The 15,200-nt window shown below is 52.4% G+C and overlaps 4 protein-coding genes across 4 annotated transcripts; 1 reads left to right on the top strand and 3 right to left on the bottom strand.

Moving 5' to 3' along the window:
* Positions 1–5,373: 5,373 nt before the first annotated feature.
* Positions 5,374–5,701, bottom strand: CONPUDRAFT_156672 (uncharacterized protein; the record flags this gene model as incomplete). Its single annotated transcript, XM_007773502.1, has 2 exons — positions 5,374–5,540; positions 5,641–5,701. The coding sequence occupies 2 exons, from the start codon at positions 5,699–5,701 to the stop codon at positions 5,374–5,376; spliced, it is 228 nt and encodes a 75-aa protein (XP_007771692.1).
* Positions 5,702–6,507: 806 nt separating this feature from the next.
* CONPUDRAFT_167653 (WD40 repeat-like protein) lies at positions 6,508–9,413 on the bottom strand (the record flags this gene model as incomplete). The annotated part of the gene is made up of 9 exons (XM_007773501.1): positions 6,508–6,740; positions 6,805–6,876; positions 6,935–7,646; positions 7,705–7,816; positions 7,889–7,990; positions 8,070–8,400; positions 8,458–8,961; positions 9,025–9,184; positions 9,390–9,413. 9 exons carry the CDS (start codon positions 9,411–9,413, stop codon positions 6,721–6,723), a joined length of 2,037 nt encoding a protein of 678 aa, XP_007771691.1. The 3' UTR covers positions 6,508–6,720.
* Positions 9,414–11,445: 2,032 nt separating this feature from the next.
* On the top strand, positions 11,446–13,748 carry CONPUDRAFT_145831 (WD40 repeat-like protein). The gene is made up of 8 exons (XM_007773500.1): positions 11,446–11,780; positions 11,832–11,978; positions 12,051–12,152; positions 12,224–12,347; positions 12,427–13,113; positions 13,185–13,359; positions 13,424–13,495; positions 13,554–13,748. Exons 2-8 carry the CDS (start codon positions 11,842–11,844, stop codon positions 13,571–13,573), a joined length of 1,317 nt encoding a protein of 438 aa, XP_007771690.1. The 5' UTR covers positions 11,446–11,780; positions 11,832–11,841; the 3' UTR covers positions 13,574–13,748.
* A 578-nt stretch (positions 13,749–14,326) lies between these two features.
* Positions 14,327–15,007, bottom strand: CONPUDRAFT_167651 (uncharacterized protein; the record flags this gene model as incomplete). Its single annotated transcript, XM_007773499.1, has 2 exons — positions 14,327–14,820; positions 14,889–15,007. The coding sequence occupies 2 exons, from the start codon at positions 15,005–15,007 to the stop codon at positions 14,382–14,384; spliced, it is 558 nt and encodes a 185-aa protein (XP_007771689.1). The 3' UTR covers positions 14,327–14,381.
* Positions 15,008–15,200: the final 193 nt, after the last annotated feature.

Genomic DNA, 15,200 nt, shown 5'->3' with positions numbered 1-15,200 from the left:
GGTTCCTTTTTTGCGGCCTACGATCAGTAGTCTCGAAGACTTGTCAATGAACCAACGTGACGCGCCTACAGACAAAAATGTGGTTACGTGGTTAGGAATAAGATGATGAGGTGCTATGACGAAGTGAGAGACAACTTAGACAAGTAGGACTCGGATCTGCTCAACACCCGTTCAGCCGACAGTCTGAGATGACGAAAGGTATCTGCAGTTCGCTGTGTGCTTTTTAGTGCGACCGAAAGCCAGAGATACCAGGCAGGCGCCCCTAAACGAGCGAACGAGCGCCCGGCGAGCAGCATATTCGGTTGGGCTGGCTCTGGCTGGCTTTGGGTGTTGAGAGTGGAAGTCGTCATTAACCTGTTCCGGCCGGATCTGGCGTGAGCCGGGGATTCTCCACCGCCCGAGGATTTGTCAATGTTTGGCAAGGGCATCGGAATCCAGCAAAGCCAAACAACCGCTTCCGCTCTGCATCGCAAGTTGCTTGTTCATACCATCCGGGTCTCGGCTGGCGTTTCCATCACATTGTACGGCGGATGTATGAGTCACGCTGTAGTGCATGTCAAGCGCTGCTGTCCCATGCATTCGTTTCTGCTTTCTAGACTTATCTTTTCGCCAACCTCCCTGAAATAATGTCCCATTTAAATCCTATTTGTGCAGGCGCGGGCAACTCGGAAGCGACATCTTCTGAACCAAGCGTTTGCACGACAGAATGCAAAAAAGACCAAGCAGGTCAAGGAACGGAGCCGTGCTTTATAAACGCCGCCGCTGCCTCTGAGGCACTCTCAGGTTGGGGGACATAAAGTGCGCGAAAGACGGCAGGAAAGCGTCTTGAAACTGGACGCCGCGCGTGCTGGCGCGTCGCCTTCAAGCCAAATTTCAACATATTTAGCGCCATCTTATCATTCCCTTGGGGCTCACTAGTTTGAGGTTGGTAGCCTTCAACTTCAACCCCGCGCTCTTACTTCAATAAACACGGTGACTCTCGAGTACCGACAGCCAACTCAGTGCGGATGCGCGTCGATGTCCTCGGCGATATACATCGGCCGTATACACGTTGAACTTTATTATACTTATATTAATACCTTTAAGATCCTCAAAACACATGCATCTACCAGGATCTCGAGAGCTTTAAATAAGCTCAGCCTCCCTTATAATCATCCCTCCGACGGCGCTATGCCTGGAACGTCGTCACACAGACGCGCGAACCCTTGCACTATGACTTCTGTAGCAAATGATATTCATGACAACGGCTTATCTTTCTCCAATGACTCTCAAGTAGATCACCCACGCCTGTATACTGTATCCGACCTACCGGAGCAATGACTTAGGCGGAGAGTCGCTCCTTCGTGTTTTACCCACTACCAACTTCACTTGCAGCAAGATTGATATTATGGTTGTGGGGGATCCAATCAGAGACGGGGACGTACACTCAAGGTTTGGCATATTCACCTTGAGCGTGGGATGCAACGACGGTGGAGGCGGCGGTATGACAGGTATAACTGATACTCGTGGTCACGGGTCCGGTGATTATCAGAATCCTGTCGAAGTTGATGTAAGTGTTCCGTGTCTGCTCACAAAGTCTCAGGCTGCTGTTAATGATGTATACAGTGGTCAAAGCAAAGCCCACGGGCAATTTTCTGTTCAATACTTTTCAACCACCAGTCTTAATCAGATCCTGCGCATGTCCCGAGGGGTTAATGCTCTCCCCTCTTGCTAAACATAATGAATGTTCATTGCACAATGACCACTTTACAGGGAACTCATCTGGCGACCTTCTTACCTATCGTTCTTATAACAAGGCATACTCGAGGAGGTAAAGATGGAAAGCCTGCCGAGGATACCAGATGAGGATTGGACGAGGACATAAGTAATGTAATGGATAGTATATCTTCTTGCTTTCTACATACAAGTAAAAACGATGCAACAAAGCTTAGCATATTACAGACTATACAGGGATCCTGTAATCAAAACGAGCCATGTACACAGGCTATGTTCTAGCCTTTATGTGTCTACGCGTTCAGTTTGACGTCGCACTGTTGCAAATTCCAAGGTTTCAATCCCTTCTCCCCCTCCGCTTGAGTCCCCTCCCTCTGCCTGCATATTACTGTACTCCCGAACACTGAGTATCATAAAGGGCCCAAGCATCGAATAATAGAAGGAGGTGAGAATAATTTGGATGACATCGTATAGTAAGGTGGTGGACACAAGATTGGGCTGATCGCTGATTTAACTTCGGGATGATCATATGGATATGAAGAGAGATCACACGTACAAGAGGAATTAACGCAGCCATCGTAGATAATAACAGAGCTAGAAAGGCCCTGCATTCGGTCGATTAATAAGGACGCCACCAACTTGGTCAAAGTCATGGCTTACGCGACATAGTAGAGCACATTATCCCTCAAGACCAGTCCAGCCAGGGTGTTTACTGTGATTGTTCTATCCCGGGTTTGATTTCCTCTTTTGCGGAGTTCTGTATGTTGTTTGACGAGACAGGCAAGAGACATGCTACAAAGAACGGTTTCATAGGCAAGCAGAGCAATGTTTGCAGATATGTTGTACCACAGCTGAAGCTGGGATAGAAGGAACCAACACGTCTCGACCCCCGATACCTGAAACACTGGCATGCCAGTAGATAAGCAAAGATGAAAGTATGAGTAATAAGAAGGTGATCAGTGACCGTCAGTCTTCGGAGCTTACTACCTTGCGGTTCCAGGGGATACGTGGCCATGAGTAAGAGTACAATGTTCGCGACTTGAGCTACCACAAAAGCGGTGCTGAGAAAAATCAATACTCGTCTAGACCTTCCATAGAGGGCGTATATCCGCAATGCCATCATCGCTAAAATACTCAGTCAAAACTTGCATCTCCGTACAGACTTTAAGCACATACCATTGAGAACGAAAGCCGAAGCTAAACTCGCAAATATTTGAGGTGTTATAAATGCTCCATAGCCTTCAAGCCTATTAGCCCGAACTTCATGCAATACGTTGGAATAGAGATTATACTTACAGCTAAACATATGTGTCCCGCGGCCGGTGAGACTGTGAGTGGGATATGGAATCTATAGTTTATGGGTACAGCTTACATCTATGCCAAACACTGAGCAAGCAAAATATCAACTTATATAGTTCGAGTCACTCACCCTGGGTGACTCGTTCTTCGCAGGCAGAACTATACTATGTCATAATCTTTACTATTCAACAAATATCAGGAACACCTACATGTCCTGTTGTTGGTGACAATTTGAGTTGCATTTTCTCCTCCCCATTGCCCTAGCAATATTGCTCGCTTGACTAAAGTCTACTCACAAGTTATATAACATTCCACCGAGCCGCAGCTTGATAATATCCGTTTATCAGGATATAGTGCCTGATAAAGGTACTTGTAAACATACTGTTCCGTATGTTAACTTGACAAATAAAGGGCATTGCCTCTCCTATGAGTGACTTCTGAGCGGATATACTTTGATTATGCTCAGTCATAACGTCTAGCTCACCCAAATAAGCCTTTTCTGAAAGAAAAAAACGGAATAACATCAGATTCGTCGTAGACTTGTGGAACGTCTCTGACCTCACGGTCCATGTCGAGCACTAGTGTTACGATGGAATAATGATAGTACGTAATCTTGAAATGAAATTTGATTGTCGTAACATGGAAAACCCACCCCATGAATACAGATTTATGAAAGCCATTGCCACTTTAAAGGAAAGCAATTACTACTATCCAAGTGTCCGACCTGCATGGAGGGCGCAAATTCTTGCTCACCGCTTGAGTAAGTAGATATCTGTGAGGTCATAATGTTAGTGATAACAGGGGGTGAGGACATGATCAAGAATTAGGTCGAAACAGCGGAAGACAGGATGCTTAACGGCTGAGGTTGTAACCCATACTTATACTCCAGGCAGTTTCACATCAAGGTTGCGATCGTGATGCTCGACATACCATGTGAATGATAAAAATACTCTTCTCCCATCGTCGTCACCTACGGGAGAGACACAGCATCCATGGATGTATAACCGGATTTCTTGATGATGAGCTAGGGAAACCCTATTTCAGACACATACATATTCATCATATGATCTCCCAACACCCAAGCGGTACGACTTTATATATCAAATGGCCGCAGCATTAGACCTTAGTACTCTCTGTTTTACGAGGTTTTCTTGGTAACTTCAATGTCGAACATCCTAACTACCGTTCTAGATATGACCTAGTCAATGATAAATCCACATATATATTCTCATCTAGCGAGCTGAGATATCGCCAGTTTCGTTAATTGAATGACTTCAAAACATTGACTGTGTTTGTCAAAAGGCGAAACATTGATATCAAACCCTGAAGTCTCTAGCTATACTATGTTTCACTTCCCTCTCATCAACTTCCCACCGTCCGCTGGAGAACATGGATGGACACATATCTTCTCACAACATTGTACATCCATCGCACATTTACCACAAGGACAGACTTCCAATATGTATGTGCTCGCGTGTCCGTAGAAATTCCCTAGCAATCGATTGGCACTCGGTTATCCTACTTCAATGGAAAGTTACCTTTAATCCCCTTCGAATTTGTACGAGTATTTCTTCTAGCCCTCACCAGCTTCGATACTCACATCTATGTGAATACCCATCTGTATCCTGGCCTGATCGATGATCCCCGCTGGGCCGCCCATGTGAATCCGAAGGCTCTGCATATTCGAAGCTTCCAGCCACGCTATAATTAGACATTTCAATTGGCAGACAAGATCAGTATCAGAAAAAACCAATCATCAAACATTCGCTACAGTATCAACGCAGATTATAAGCAAGTACACAGCGGACACTGAGAAACGATATTCACAATAAATTATGTGTTATGACACCGTTCGCCACAACCTCGAGTCATTCCGAGCCGCAGACGCACAGTACGTATTTGATGAGGATGTGTGGCATCTATAGCTGGGTATAGCTCCCCGCATTGCATCGTGTCAGAATGGTGTGATCAAGAGAAAAGACGAGGAGTGGAGAGACCCACATGTCCTCGTCTGCCAACCACCACTGCCCGTAGCGAGTCCCCCCGGTGCTACTAGTATCAATCAAAACAATTGGTGTCGGATCCAACTGGCAACTTCCACGGCCCTCGTGCATTATATCAACCTAAACCGCATCAAGTTACGCACTGCCGGAAATCCTGCCACGTACATTGCACCGTTGCCATATATGAATCTCGGAGCTGCACATTCAATCCTTCGACCTATAAACAATTCGCTCCCCATTATGCGACACCGCTTCATTGAGCACATAGTCTTTGTGCTCCACAAAGTTCACCGTACACGGGCTTGTCTCGTCGTCCTTGCGCACCATCGCGGTGAATCCATACTTCCCGGGCCAGATATTAAGGCGCTGACATCCCAGCATTTGTCATGAGGCCTTTGTCGTCGGAGGTGAACGCGACAATGTACACGCTGTCCTTGTGCCCCTTGAGACGCTCGACAAGTACGTTGGTGGCAACATCCCAGATGCGCACAACGGCGTCGACGAACTTGAACCTGCGGCGACGAGCTACCTACTCGGCCCCGGAAATCAAAAACCATCGCCACTGCAAGGAAGCACATATACTCAGTTGGCCAGCCCCGCATGGTCGATGTCAATCGTAGCTTACCGTTCGTGTTATTTTGTATCTGGACCATCGTGAGGTCGATGGTATCAGGAGATGAGGACATGATTGAGAGCGGGAAAAAGTGGGGAAGATAGCTGGATGCTGAATGGTTAACTTGACAGCCTGTACTTATTCTTCAAGCTTGCTCCAAGCGCTTCCACATCAAATCGCAATCGTGATGCTAGACATATCATGTGGACGACGGAAATATCCTTCTCCCATCGCTGTTACCTACTAGTGGAGGAACAAATGAGACTTTGAAGACACAAAATCCATGAATATCTCCAGACTTCTTGATGATGAGCGAGTGCTAAGATCGCCCTGTTTCAAACGTCATAATCATAATCTCCCAACAAACATGGCACAGCAGCACTAGTCCTTGGTACACTCCCATTTCAGGATCTTGTCACAGTAATCTCAGCGTCGAAGATCCCGACCACCCGACTCGTTATGACCAAAACAGCTGCTTAAAGTCACGCATGCGACCTAACCTCCGGGACGTTTTTGCTCTCGTGTTTGTGCTCTCGGATAGGGAGTTGAAAACGCTGACTGTTGATGTATCACCAGTTCTCAGAGTGCTTGGTTTTGGGACTATGTCTTCCCTCTTATCACTTCTCATCCCCACCGGAGATGATGCACACGACTCACATCTTCTCACCACGTCCATAACTTTGTACGTCCATCATCCAAATGTCCAATGCGAAATCTGCAATGATCTATACGCGATGCGCCCATCTGAATCCTGATCCCCGCTACTACATCGCCATAGCTGTGTTTGAAATTTCAGATTTGAGGGTTCCGCAGCCTCAAAACCTTTCTTAGCTACCCTATGCTCAGACAAATGCAAGCTAAGCAGCGAGTGATAGATAAAGAAAATCGATTATGAACATTTTACACAGCATCATTGACACAGATTGTAGCAACAACTCTTCAGCGCAAGCAAGCAAGCAGCGCACACCGAGAAACCACGTTCACAACATGTAATATGATATAGCGCCATCCACCATCGCCCCGAATCCGATCTCGAGCGGCAGACGCACGCATCTACATGTTTGATGAGATGAGAACTCGCATTCGCAAAGCTCAAAGCTGGGTATAGCTCCCTGCATCACACACCGCATCCAGTCAGAACAGTGTGATGAGGAAGAAAAGACCAGAGAGACGCACATATCCTAGCCTGCCAATCACCACTGCCCGTCGCGAGTATACTCCCAGACGGACTAAGATCGATCGAAATAACTACACCCACATCAGCCCCTATACACCAACAACGCCAAACACATCAAAGACAACGCACCTGAATTTTTATGCCCCTGCAACATACACTGCACCGTCGCCGAATGCGAATCCCAAAACTGCACCCCCCGGTCCTTCGAACCCGACACAACCCACTGCCCATCATGCGACACCGCAACACTCAGCACATAATCCTTATGCCCCACAAAATTCATCGTGCACGGGCTCGCCTTCTCCTCCTTCCTTACCACCGCCCCCGGCCCCGTCGCACCCGCACTCCCCGGGCCCGACGGCCCCACCCCCGACGGCCCCGCCGCCGCCGCCGCCGCAATCTCCTTCCGCTTCGCGCCCGACGTCAGCGCACTCACATCCCAGTACTTGAGCGTCTTATCCAGCGATCCCGACACAAGCCCCTTGCCGTCCGGCGTAAACGCAACACTGTACACGCTGTCCTTGTGCCCGCGCAGGCGCTCGACGAGCGCGCCGGTGCCGACGTCCCAGATGCGCACGACGGTGTCGAGCGAGCCCGCGGCGACGAGCTGCCCGTTGGGCGAGATGGCCACGGACGTGACGCCCGCGTCGTTGTTCACGCTGTCAGGATCATTGATCGTGAGAACTTTCGAGGAGCCGTCGACCATGTCCCAGATGCGCGCGGTCTTGTCGCCCGAACCAGAGACGATGAGCCGGCCGTCGATGCTAAAATCGAGCGAATAGATCTCTTGCTGGTGCCCATCAAACACGTTGCGGATGCGCTTCTTGGCAATGTCCCAGATCTGAAACGTGGGGCGACATCAGCCGAAGCCATCTATGGAACGGAGCACTGGCACGCACCCGAATCTGCTTATCCTCCGCACCAGTAGCGAGGAACTTGCCATCGGGACTAAAGCAGACACTGCGAATGTACAGATCACCCGCCTTGCCCGCCGTATCGTCCGCGAGCACGCTATAGAAAGCGACGAGCCAATCAGCATCTGCGCCAAATCAACCCGGAGCCAAAAACAGAACAAGGACATACCACGTCTTAGCGCCGGTCTTCGTATCATAAATCTGCGCCGTTCGGTTACACCCGGTGGCGAGATACTTGCCGTCCGCCGAGAACCGCACGCAACACACGACGCTGTAAGCATAGGCACGCAATACGCGCCGCATCAGCCCTACAGCTCCTCTACAAGTATATTAAACAGGGAATAGGTCACCTCTCGTGCATAAGCGTATGCGTCAACGAGACATCCAGCACGCGCTTCACTTTCGGGTTGAACACCGCGAACCAGTCGCTCCCTTCCTTCTTCATGTCCGCGGGTACGTTGTGCGGGTCGAGTTCGTCCGGAAACTGAGGGCCGCCGTTGGGTGCGAACTCGGGCGACGCGGGCTCCGGCGGCGGCGCAGGCGCGGGGTTGCCCGGGACAGGTGGATAAGGCCCATGCGCCGACGGGGGCGGCGGGAGACCAGGACCCGCAAACGGCGCGACAGAGCTAGATTGCAGAGGAAGCTTGCTAGGAGGAGGACCGAGGGAGGGGCTATACGGGTCTGCAATAACGATTCGATGAGCGATTTCCGACGGAAAACAAACAAAAGGCGACATACCAGCCCGATCGCTCTTCATCCGCTCGGTCTTGATGCGCTTCGGCTCACGGTCCCGCTCACGATCGCGCTCCCTCTCTCTCGCATCCCTATCCCTCTCCCGCTCTCTTTCCCTCTCCCTCTCCCTTTCCCGCTCTCTATCACGCTCACGCATATCCCTTTCGCGCTCCTTGTCCCTCTCCCTCTCGCGTTCCCTCTCCCGTTCACGGTCACGGTCGCGGTCCCGCGAGTAATACGAATCCGCAAAGACGCCCGGGCCCGCCCCAGGCGGAGCGCCCGGTACAGCCACAGGAGGACCAGGCGGACCGGCGGTAGCGGGGCCAGCAGGGGGCAGCCCAGCGTGCGGGGGCGGGGGCGCGTTGATGCCGAGGTTCTGGCGGGACGCATGGAGCTCGGCGCGGAGACGCTGGACCTCTTCCTCGTACTGCTGGCGGATCTTGCCGTGCTGGGATTCGAGCTCGTATAGGCTCTGACGGACGATGTTGAGTTCGTTGATCTGCGAGGCGACTGCGGAGCAGATAGAGCGTTTAAGAAGCGTTTGGGTCCGTGTGGGCAGGAGAAATGGCATACCTTTGGACTCGTACTCGTCCCGCTGGTTACGGAGGTGATTGATATCGGCGGTGAGGGTGTCAAAGTCCTGGCGGATGGAGTCGAATGCCTCGTTGAGACGGGCATGGGTGTGCTGGCCAGGCCCCTGAGCAGGGGGAGCGGTAGGCTGGAGACTCCTATGCTGCAAAGTATGTGTCAGCACTCGACTCGTGCACGTTTTCTCGAGGAATGCTGTCTCGCTGGATGGTGCGGCGCCCGCTACAAGGCAGCCCTAGACCCTCTTTTCAGTTTTCTTTCCCCAGACGCGGCACCGAGTGGCCCGAGTGGCCCCCTGAGTGCATTTTCGCGGGGAATTGGGGGGAAAGAGAGGAGGAGCGGGTACTCACGTTGTATATGGTGGAGGAAGCCATGATGAGAGTTGGGGAGTCGTTGTTGATCAACGCCCTTTATAATAAAACGAAAAGAGACCCCCTTCGCTTCGCCCTGACACGACCACCTCCCACGCCCCGCCATCCCGCCGGCTTGTCCATATAAGGCAGCGCCGCGTTCCAAGGCCACCTCCCCGTCACAGGATCAACTTAGTCAGCACACGTCACACCTCTTCAAACCCCGCGAACATGCCCAGTGGCCGCTGTGGCAGTGGCACAACGTCTATTTCCAGCTAGAAGATCTCTCTTCCCGATCCTGCCTTTGCCAATGGTGCTTCTGTGGTCGCCGTGAATTCTGTCAGCGTTCGAACTCGCCGCATCGATGATAGGGAATCCGTTGCCTACACAAGCATAAGGCGGCTACTCTCTACTGTCGCCGTATCTTTGGACAGGGAACGAGCCTAACTCACACCGACTTCGTCCCTTCCATCACTGTCCATGTGTTTCTCTCCCTTTCTGATGGGCCACGTCCGCGATAGGCTGACGTATCCTGTATACCCGTGCCTTTTTCTGCTTGTCGCTTGTCTCCGAAAGTCAATCAACCCACTTGATAGGTGACAAAGACTCCGGCCATGGTATGGACGCCTAGCGCCACACCAAACCGACCAAATCTAAACTTGCATTCATTCTTTCGGTTCCTGTGATCATGATCTGATAATGCACGAACAAGATTAGAAAAGCTCTAATCTCGGACGACATGATGCCCGCAATCGCTCCGTTTGTCTGGGTCCGCTATGTATAGGTGCGCCCCTAGCTTGGCATCCAACTTGTCGCATCTTGCCACCGCTTCAAGGTTTCCACTTCCACTTGCAAGATCAAACATCCACGCTGCAGGATTAGGCCTGTAGACGGGGACATGGACGCCCGTTCATACAGCCTAAGCGTGTCGCATCTACTCACGAGCGCCGCCCGACTCCCAGACTCGCAGAGTATGTCTTCAGATATTATGCTCCGGTAGACACAGAGTCCCGCAGCTCCTTTCGCAAGTTTCTAGCATTCGTCGACCTTTGTCTGCATGCGATGGTGGCAATACTTCTAGCTCTTAGTTGGTATTTATCCTGCACTGTGAGCTCGTCGCTCCTGCTGTAAGTAGGTTGCAGCCAATCACAAAACTTAAGCAACATGATTGGCCCATTCTCTCAGACGCTTCCAAACTTCCCTGGGAAAACCCGACTCTATTCTGCGCGCTCTTCTCGAAGCCTTGTTATTGTTCACGATCGAGTCCCAAGAATGGTTTTGCCCTTTATACTCAGCGAAGGTTCAAAGAAGTGCGCACAGTGGCAAAGTCGTCGCCTTCCGCCATCACATGGATCCCACGGCTCTCGTTCGAATGTCCACGCACCGCAGGCGCGCGTATGTTTTCACGAGCGCCGCGGTGAAGATCAAACTCTACGCCAGCTGCGGCAAGGAGCGACGTGTGTGATCAGAGGGTATATTTACATCTGCAAGCCCTCGGATGTAGCGGCTTGTTTTAAGCCGAGCATACAGCGAAAGGTATGCATGGCTGGAAGTCGACACCGATATGAATATACCTCACACCACATCCCCAGTACCAGCGTCTTCGAGAACTTGCAAACGCATTGATATTCCAGAATGCTCCAATCCTCGAGGCAAAAGCACGAGTATAGCCCAGACCCGAGGCCTATCGCACCCTTCCCTTCCAATACCTGTCCTCGTGACAGATCTTCAATTATTAGCCCTTGCCGGCAAGCACCTGAATTGCCAGCCAAATAGCTAGAGCGCACTGCCGCGTCAGAAGATGAACATGCCGGTACAATCCAAACTTTCATACGTTCATCGATGATCCCGGACCAGAACCTCGTCACAGTAACTACGAGAGTCAGAAAACTCCCACCAGGCCCTTCGGCCGCTTTAACCTTGGTGACAGCGGCAACGCGAAAACCACGTCCCCAGAACTCCGATGATAGAATGGCACCGCCACAGCCCCCCGAAACCCAGATGGCTGCTTGGCAGCGACGAGTGTTGAATCAACTCTCCATCAGTTGCGGGGTGCCCAAGAGCGACGCTGACAACGTTTCTTGCAGGCTCAGACAAGAAGGATACGCAAAGTGCGAACCTATCGCGCACAGGGGGCTCACTGGGTAAATGGGCTAGTGTAAGGCCTAGACACTGATCGTGGCAAGAATCACAGACTGCACGCGTTCGGAAGCGAGAAGCTGCAGGACGATAATTGGAAGTGGGTTGCTTGTTTGACACGCCCATCATCCTCGTCACGGTCCCGCCCGGTCCATTCTCTGTTAGACATCTATCGCACTTGGCGACGTTGCTCCCTCTCTTAAGACAAAACGCCATCACAAGAGCGAGTATAAGATCTTCGCTACTACACAGGTCTGGCACGCACGATGTCTCTCTGTAGCGATGAGGCTGACTTTGCAACAGCAGATCCAAGATGCAATACGACCTCGACAACCGCAACACCCTCGAGGAGGTCTTCGTCCAGGAGGGATCCGACTGGTACGCGACCTTCAATCCGGACGTGCGCCGCCCGATGTCGGTCCGCCAGGTCCAGCGCTACTCCCATAGCAGGTACGTCAAACGCATACCGTGCCGCATACACCCCATCTGCCTCGACACTAACGCAAACAACCGCACGGGCAGTATCGTATGCAGCGTCAAGTTCTCTGCAGACGCGTCGCTTCTCGCCGTGGGCATCAAGGACGAGGTGGTGCTCTACGACAGGCCAAATAACCTCAAGTACTCGTGCGTGTCTCTCGTGCGATTCTGCACGAACCATCTCTAACGCGCCTCACATTGCACCAAAACGACGACAGATACCCCATCCCCGCGCCGCCCCCTGCAGACGACGGCGAGCCGAAGCCGAACCACGCGCGGTGCGTGGCGATCAGTCCGGACGGAACGCTTTTAGCTGCCGGATCGGAGGATACGTACGTTCGGGTGCGCGTGCTTTCATCTCCATCTCTCTCCTATCGTGACTCTGCTGACCGTCTAACTTGACATCCCACGCCCCCCACAGCTATGGCACATCCCCACCGGCTCATTCCTCACCACCCTCGTCGGCCACCGCGGCGAAGTCTACGGCCTCGCCTTCTCCTCCACCTCCCCGTCCACCTCCACCCCCTCCTCGCCCAGCGAAACGACGCTCCTCTCCGCCTCCGCCGACGGCACAATCCACGTCTGGCCCCTAGCGCCCTTATACGCCACAGACACAGACACAGGCACAAACGCGGACACACCATCCTCGAAAGACGGCATCCAGCCTCTGAAAGTGCTCGTCGCGCCACAGAGCGCCGAGCAGCGCAAGCCGCCCGTGCTCACGAGCGTCTCCGTCTCCCCCGACGGCGCGCTCGTCGTGGGCGGCTCGCTCGACAACGCCGTGCGCGTATGGGATCTGCGCTCCGCGGGCGTCGTCGCGGAGGAGGGCGAGGTCGCGCAGCATCCGAACCGGCTCAAGCTCAACAACAACAACAACACCAGCAACAATAACAGTAGCAGCGGGGGCAGCTCGAGCGCGGAACCCGGCGCAGAGGCCGCAGCGGTGTACGCCGCCCACTTCATACCGAGCGTCGGCGGCGGCTTCGGCGGCGGATCGGAGTGGGACGTGTTGAGCGCGGGCACAGACAAGGCGCTCACGCTCTGGAAGGTCTCGGGCGAGGCGGGCAAGATCAGGGGCGAGGGCGTGAAGACGCTCCGAGGACACCGGGTAAGCCTCCCATCCATATCACCCCGACCTTGACGATCTCGCGAACGGTGGCTGACGGGTGGACGATGCAGGCGGCGATCGCATGTGCGTCTGTCGCGCTCGTCGGGCGCAAGATTTACGCTGCGTCTGGGAGTACCACTGGTGCACAGACGGACGCACCCGGGGCCGAGGCGAGCGCGAGTGTGCGGATGTGGGATGTAAAGGACGGCAAGACGATGTTTGTGCTCAGAGGGCACAGGAATACCGGTCAGTGGTTGCGCTTCTTGCTTCACCGTCTGGTTGGCTGATTCGAGTACCTTTTCGTGTATAGTAACCTCGGTGGACCTGAGCAAAGACGGGTCACTCCTTGTAACAGGGAGTGGCGACTGCGACGTGCGAGTCTGTGAGTGACGCTTTTTACTGAGCACGTATCGAGAGCTGATCTTTGTTGTATCATTCAGGGGAGTACTCGCTCTCCTAGAGCTCCACGTAGGATCACGAGCAAGTCGATTGCGACGTTATATACCCTCCATTTTAGTTAACGGACATTGAGATTAGTGGATAAATTTGTATGTCAGTGCAGATATCTATAAAAGGATATCATAGTTAAACAAATTGTTTTTACATTTGAAAGCCGAAGCCTCGGTTACTGCTGATAATATGTTACGGAAACGTACTCGAGTACTGCCATATCTACACGGCTACAAGCTCAGAAGACTTTCGCGTGGTGCAATCGATGCAAGTTCTGATGAGACTTAAGTTCAAATTTCTGGCGAACGCGTGATTTGAACTAGGGTCCCAGTTTGGTGTGCCATCACTGCCGAGGGCAACGGAGGTGCTGGTGAAGAGAGTGTCTCATTGGAAGGAGCAGAAGGTAGCGTGGACACACCTTTTGCAACGACTAGGGATCCCTCGCCTATCGGGCTTATGCACATGCGTCTCCGAGGAGCTCTAGCGACTGGTATGACTGACCCGTTGAAGACTGGGGAGTTCGACATTTGCTCGACGTCCTGTCATCTCAGTCGAGTATGGACGTGGCACTAAGGGTCTCAAAAATCTCAAATTCACAGCGCAAGGAATTGCAAGCATTAGCTGCTGCGAACAACTTTACGACGTCAGAGTATTTATAAATAAGCTTAGACCGTTTCATCTCGCGTAATGGGTTTATAACGAACCTATGTTCATGTAAGAACATTACCTTACAGCACTCAAACACGACCTATATTTATATATTGGCACACCGCGGCGCATTCGCCGACCTTTCACAGAAACAAACCACAATCCAGAAGTTACACTATAGCATGATCGATAATCTTCTGCCGTGTGCTTTCGAAGAAATACTCCGGAAACACCTCCGACACAAGCCGAAAGAAGTGGTGATTCGGCGGAGCCTTGGCGCAGCTCCCAAAGTACCCCGCCACATGCTCGCGCGCCCGCGCGAGCTTGAGCACCATGTCCACACCGAGCACGTCGACGTGCCGCCGCGCGAGCGGCTCCTCCCGCCGGATGATGTCCGCGAGGGCCGGGTGGATCCAGTCCTCGATGTCGTACGTGAGCGCGAGGGAGAGCCTGTTGACCGCGTCCACGCCGTCGAGCTTCGCGATGCTCTTGCGCGCGTGCAGGTGTAGGGCGGACATCTCCCAGCGGTGTGTGAGTCTGAGGACGGAGGTCCACTCTCGGAAGGTGGTAGGTGGCGGTGCACACGAAAGTATGCCTGGAATATCCGGCCTGTGTGCCGCACGACGATCGGGACTTGGCTCAGCAGTTTTATCAGAGGAGAGTATCGAAGGGGTTACCGGCAGAACATGGCCCGCAGGAGTTGCCTAAAATCATACACTGATGTGCCTTCGAGCACTATGGGATACTCGTCGTTGAATCCTTCAGGAACCTTTGAGCCCGAAGGCAAGGTAAACATGTCGTGAAAGAGTTCTGAGTTGTTCTCAACGCCTGGCGTGGAACACGAAAGAGCGTCTCCTGCACCTAGACCAGCGGTTCGGTGAGCCAGATACAGTAGATAGGTATGGGCAACCTACTCTGAAAGTGACATTCGAGAAATAGAAGCCCTCGTCATGGACGACATTCGCTGTAGAGGTCATAGTGCAGGGTTT

Source organism: Coniophora puteana, assembly GCF_000271625.1.
Source record: "Coniophora puteana RWD-64-598 SS2 unplaced genomic scaffold CONPUscaffold_10, whole genome shotgun sequence".
Lineage (NCBI taxonomy): Eukaryota > Fungi > Basidiomycota > Agaricomycetes > Boletales > Coniophoraceae > Coniophora > Coniophora puteana.
Note: the sequence above shows the minus strand (reverse complement) of the source record. Positions and strands in the feature narration are given on the sequence as shown.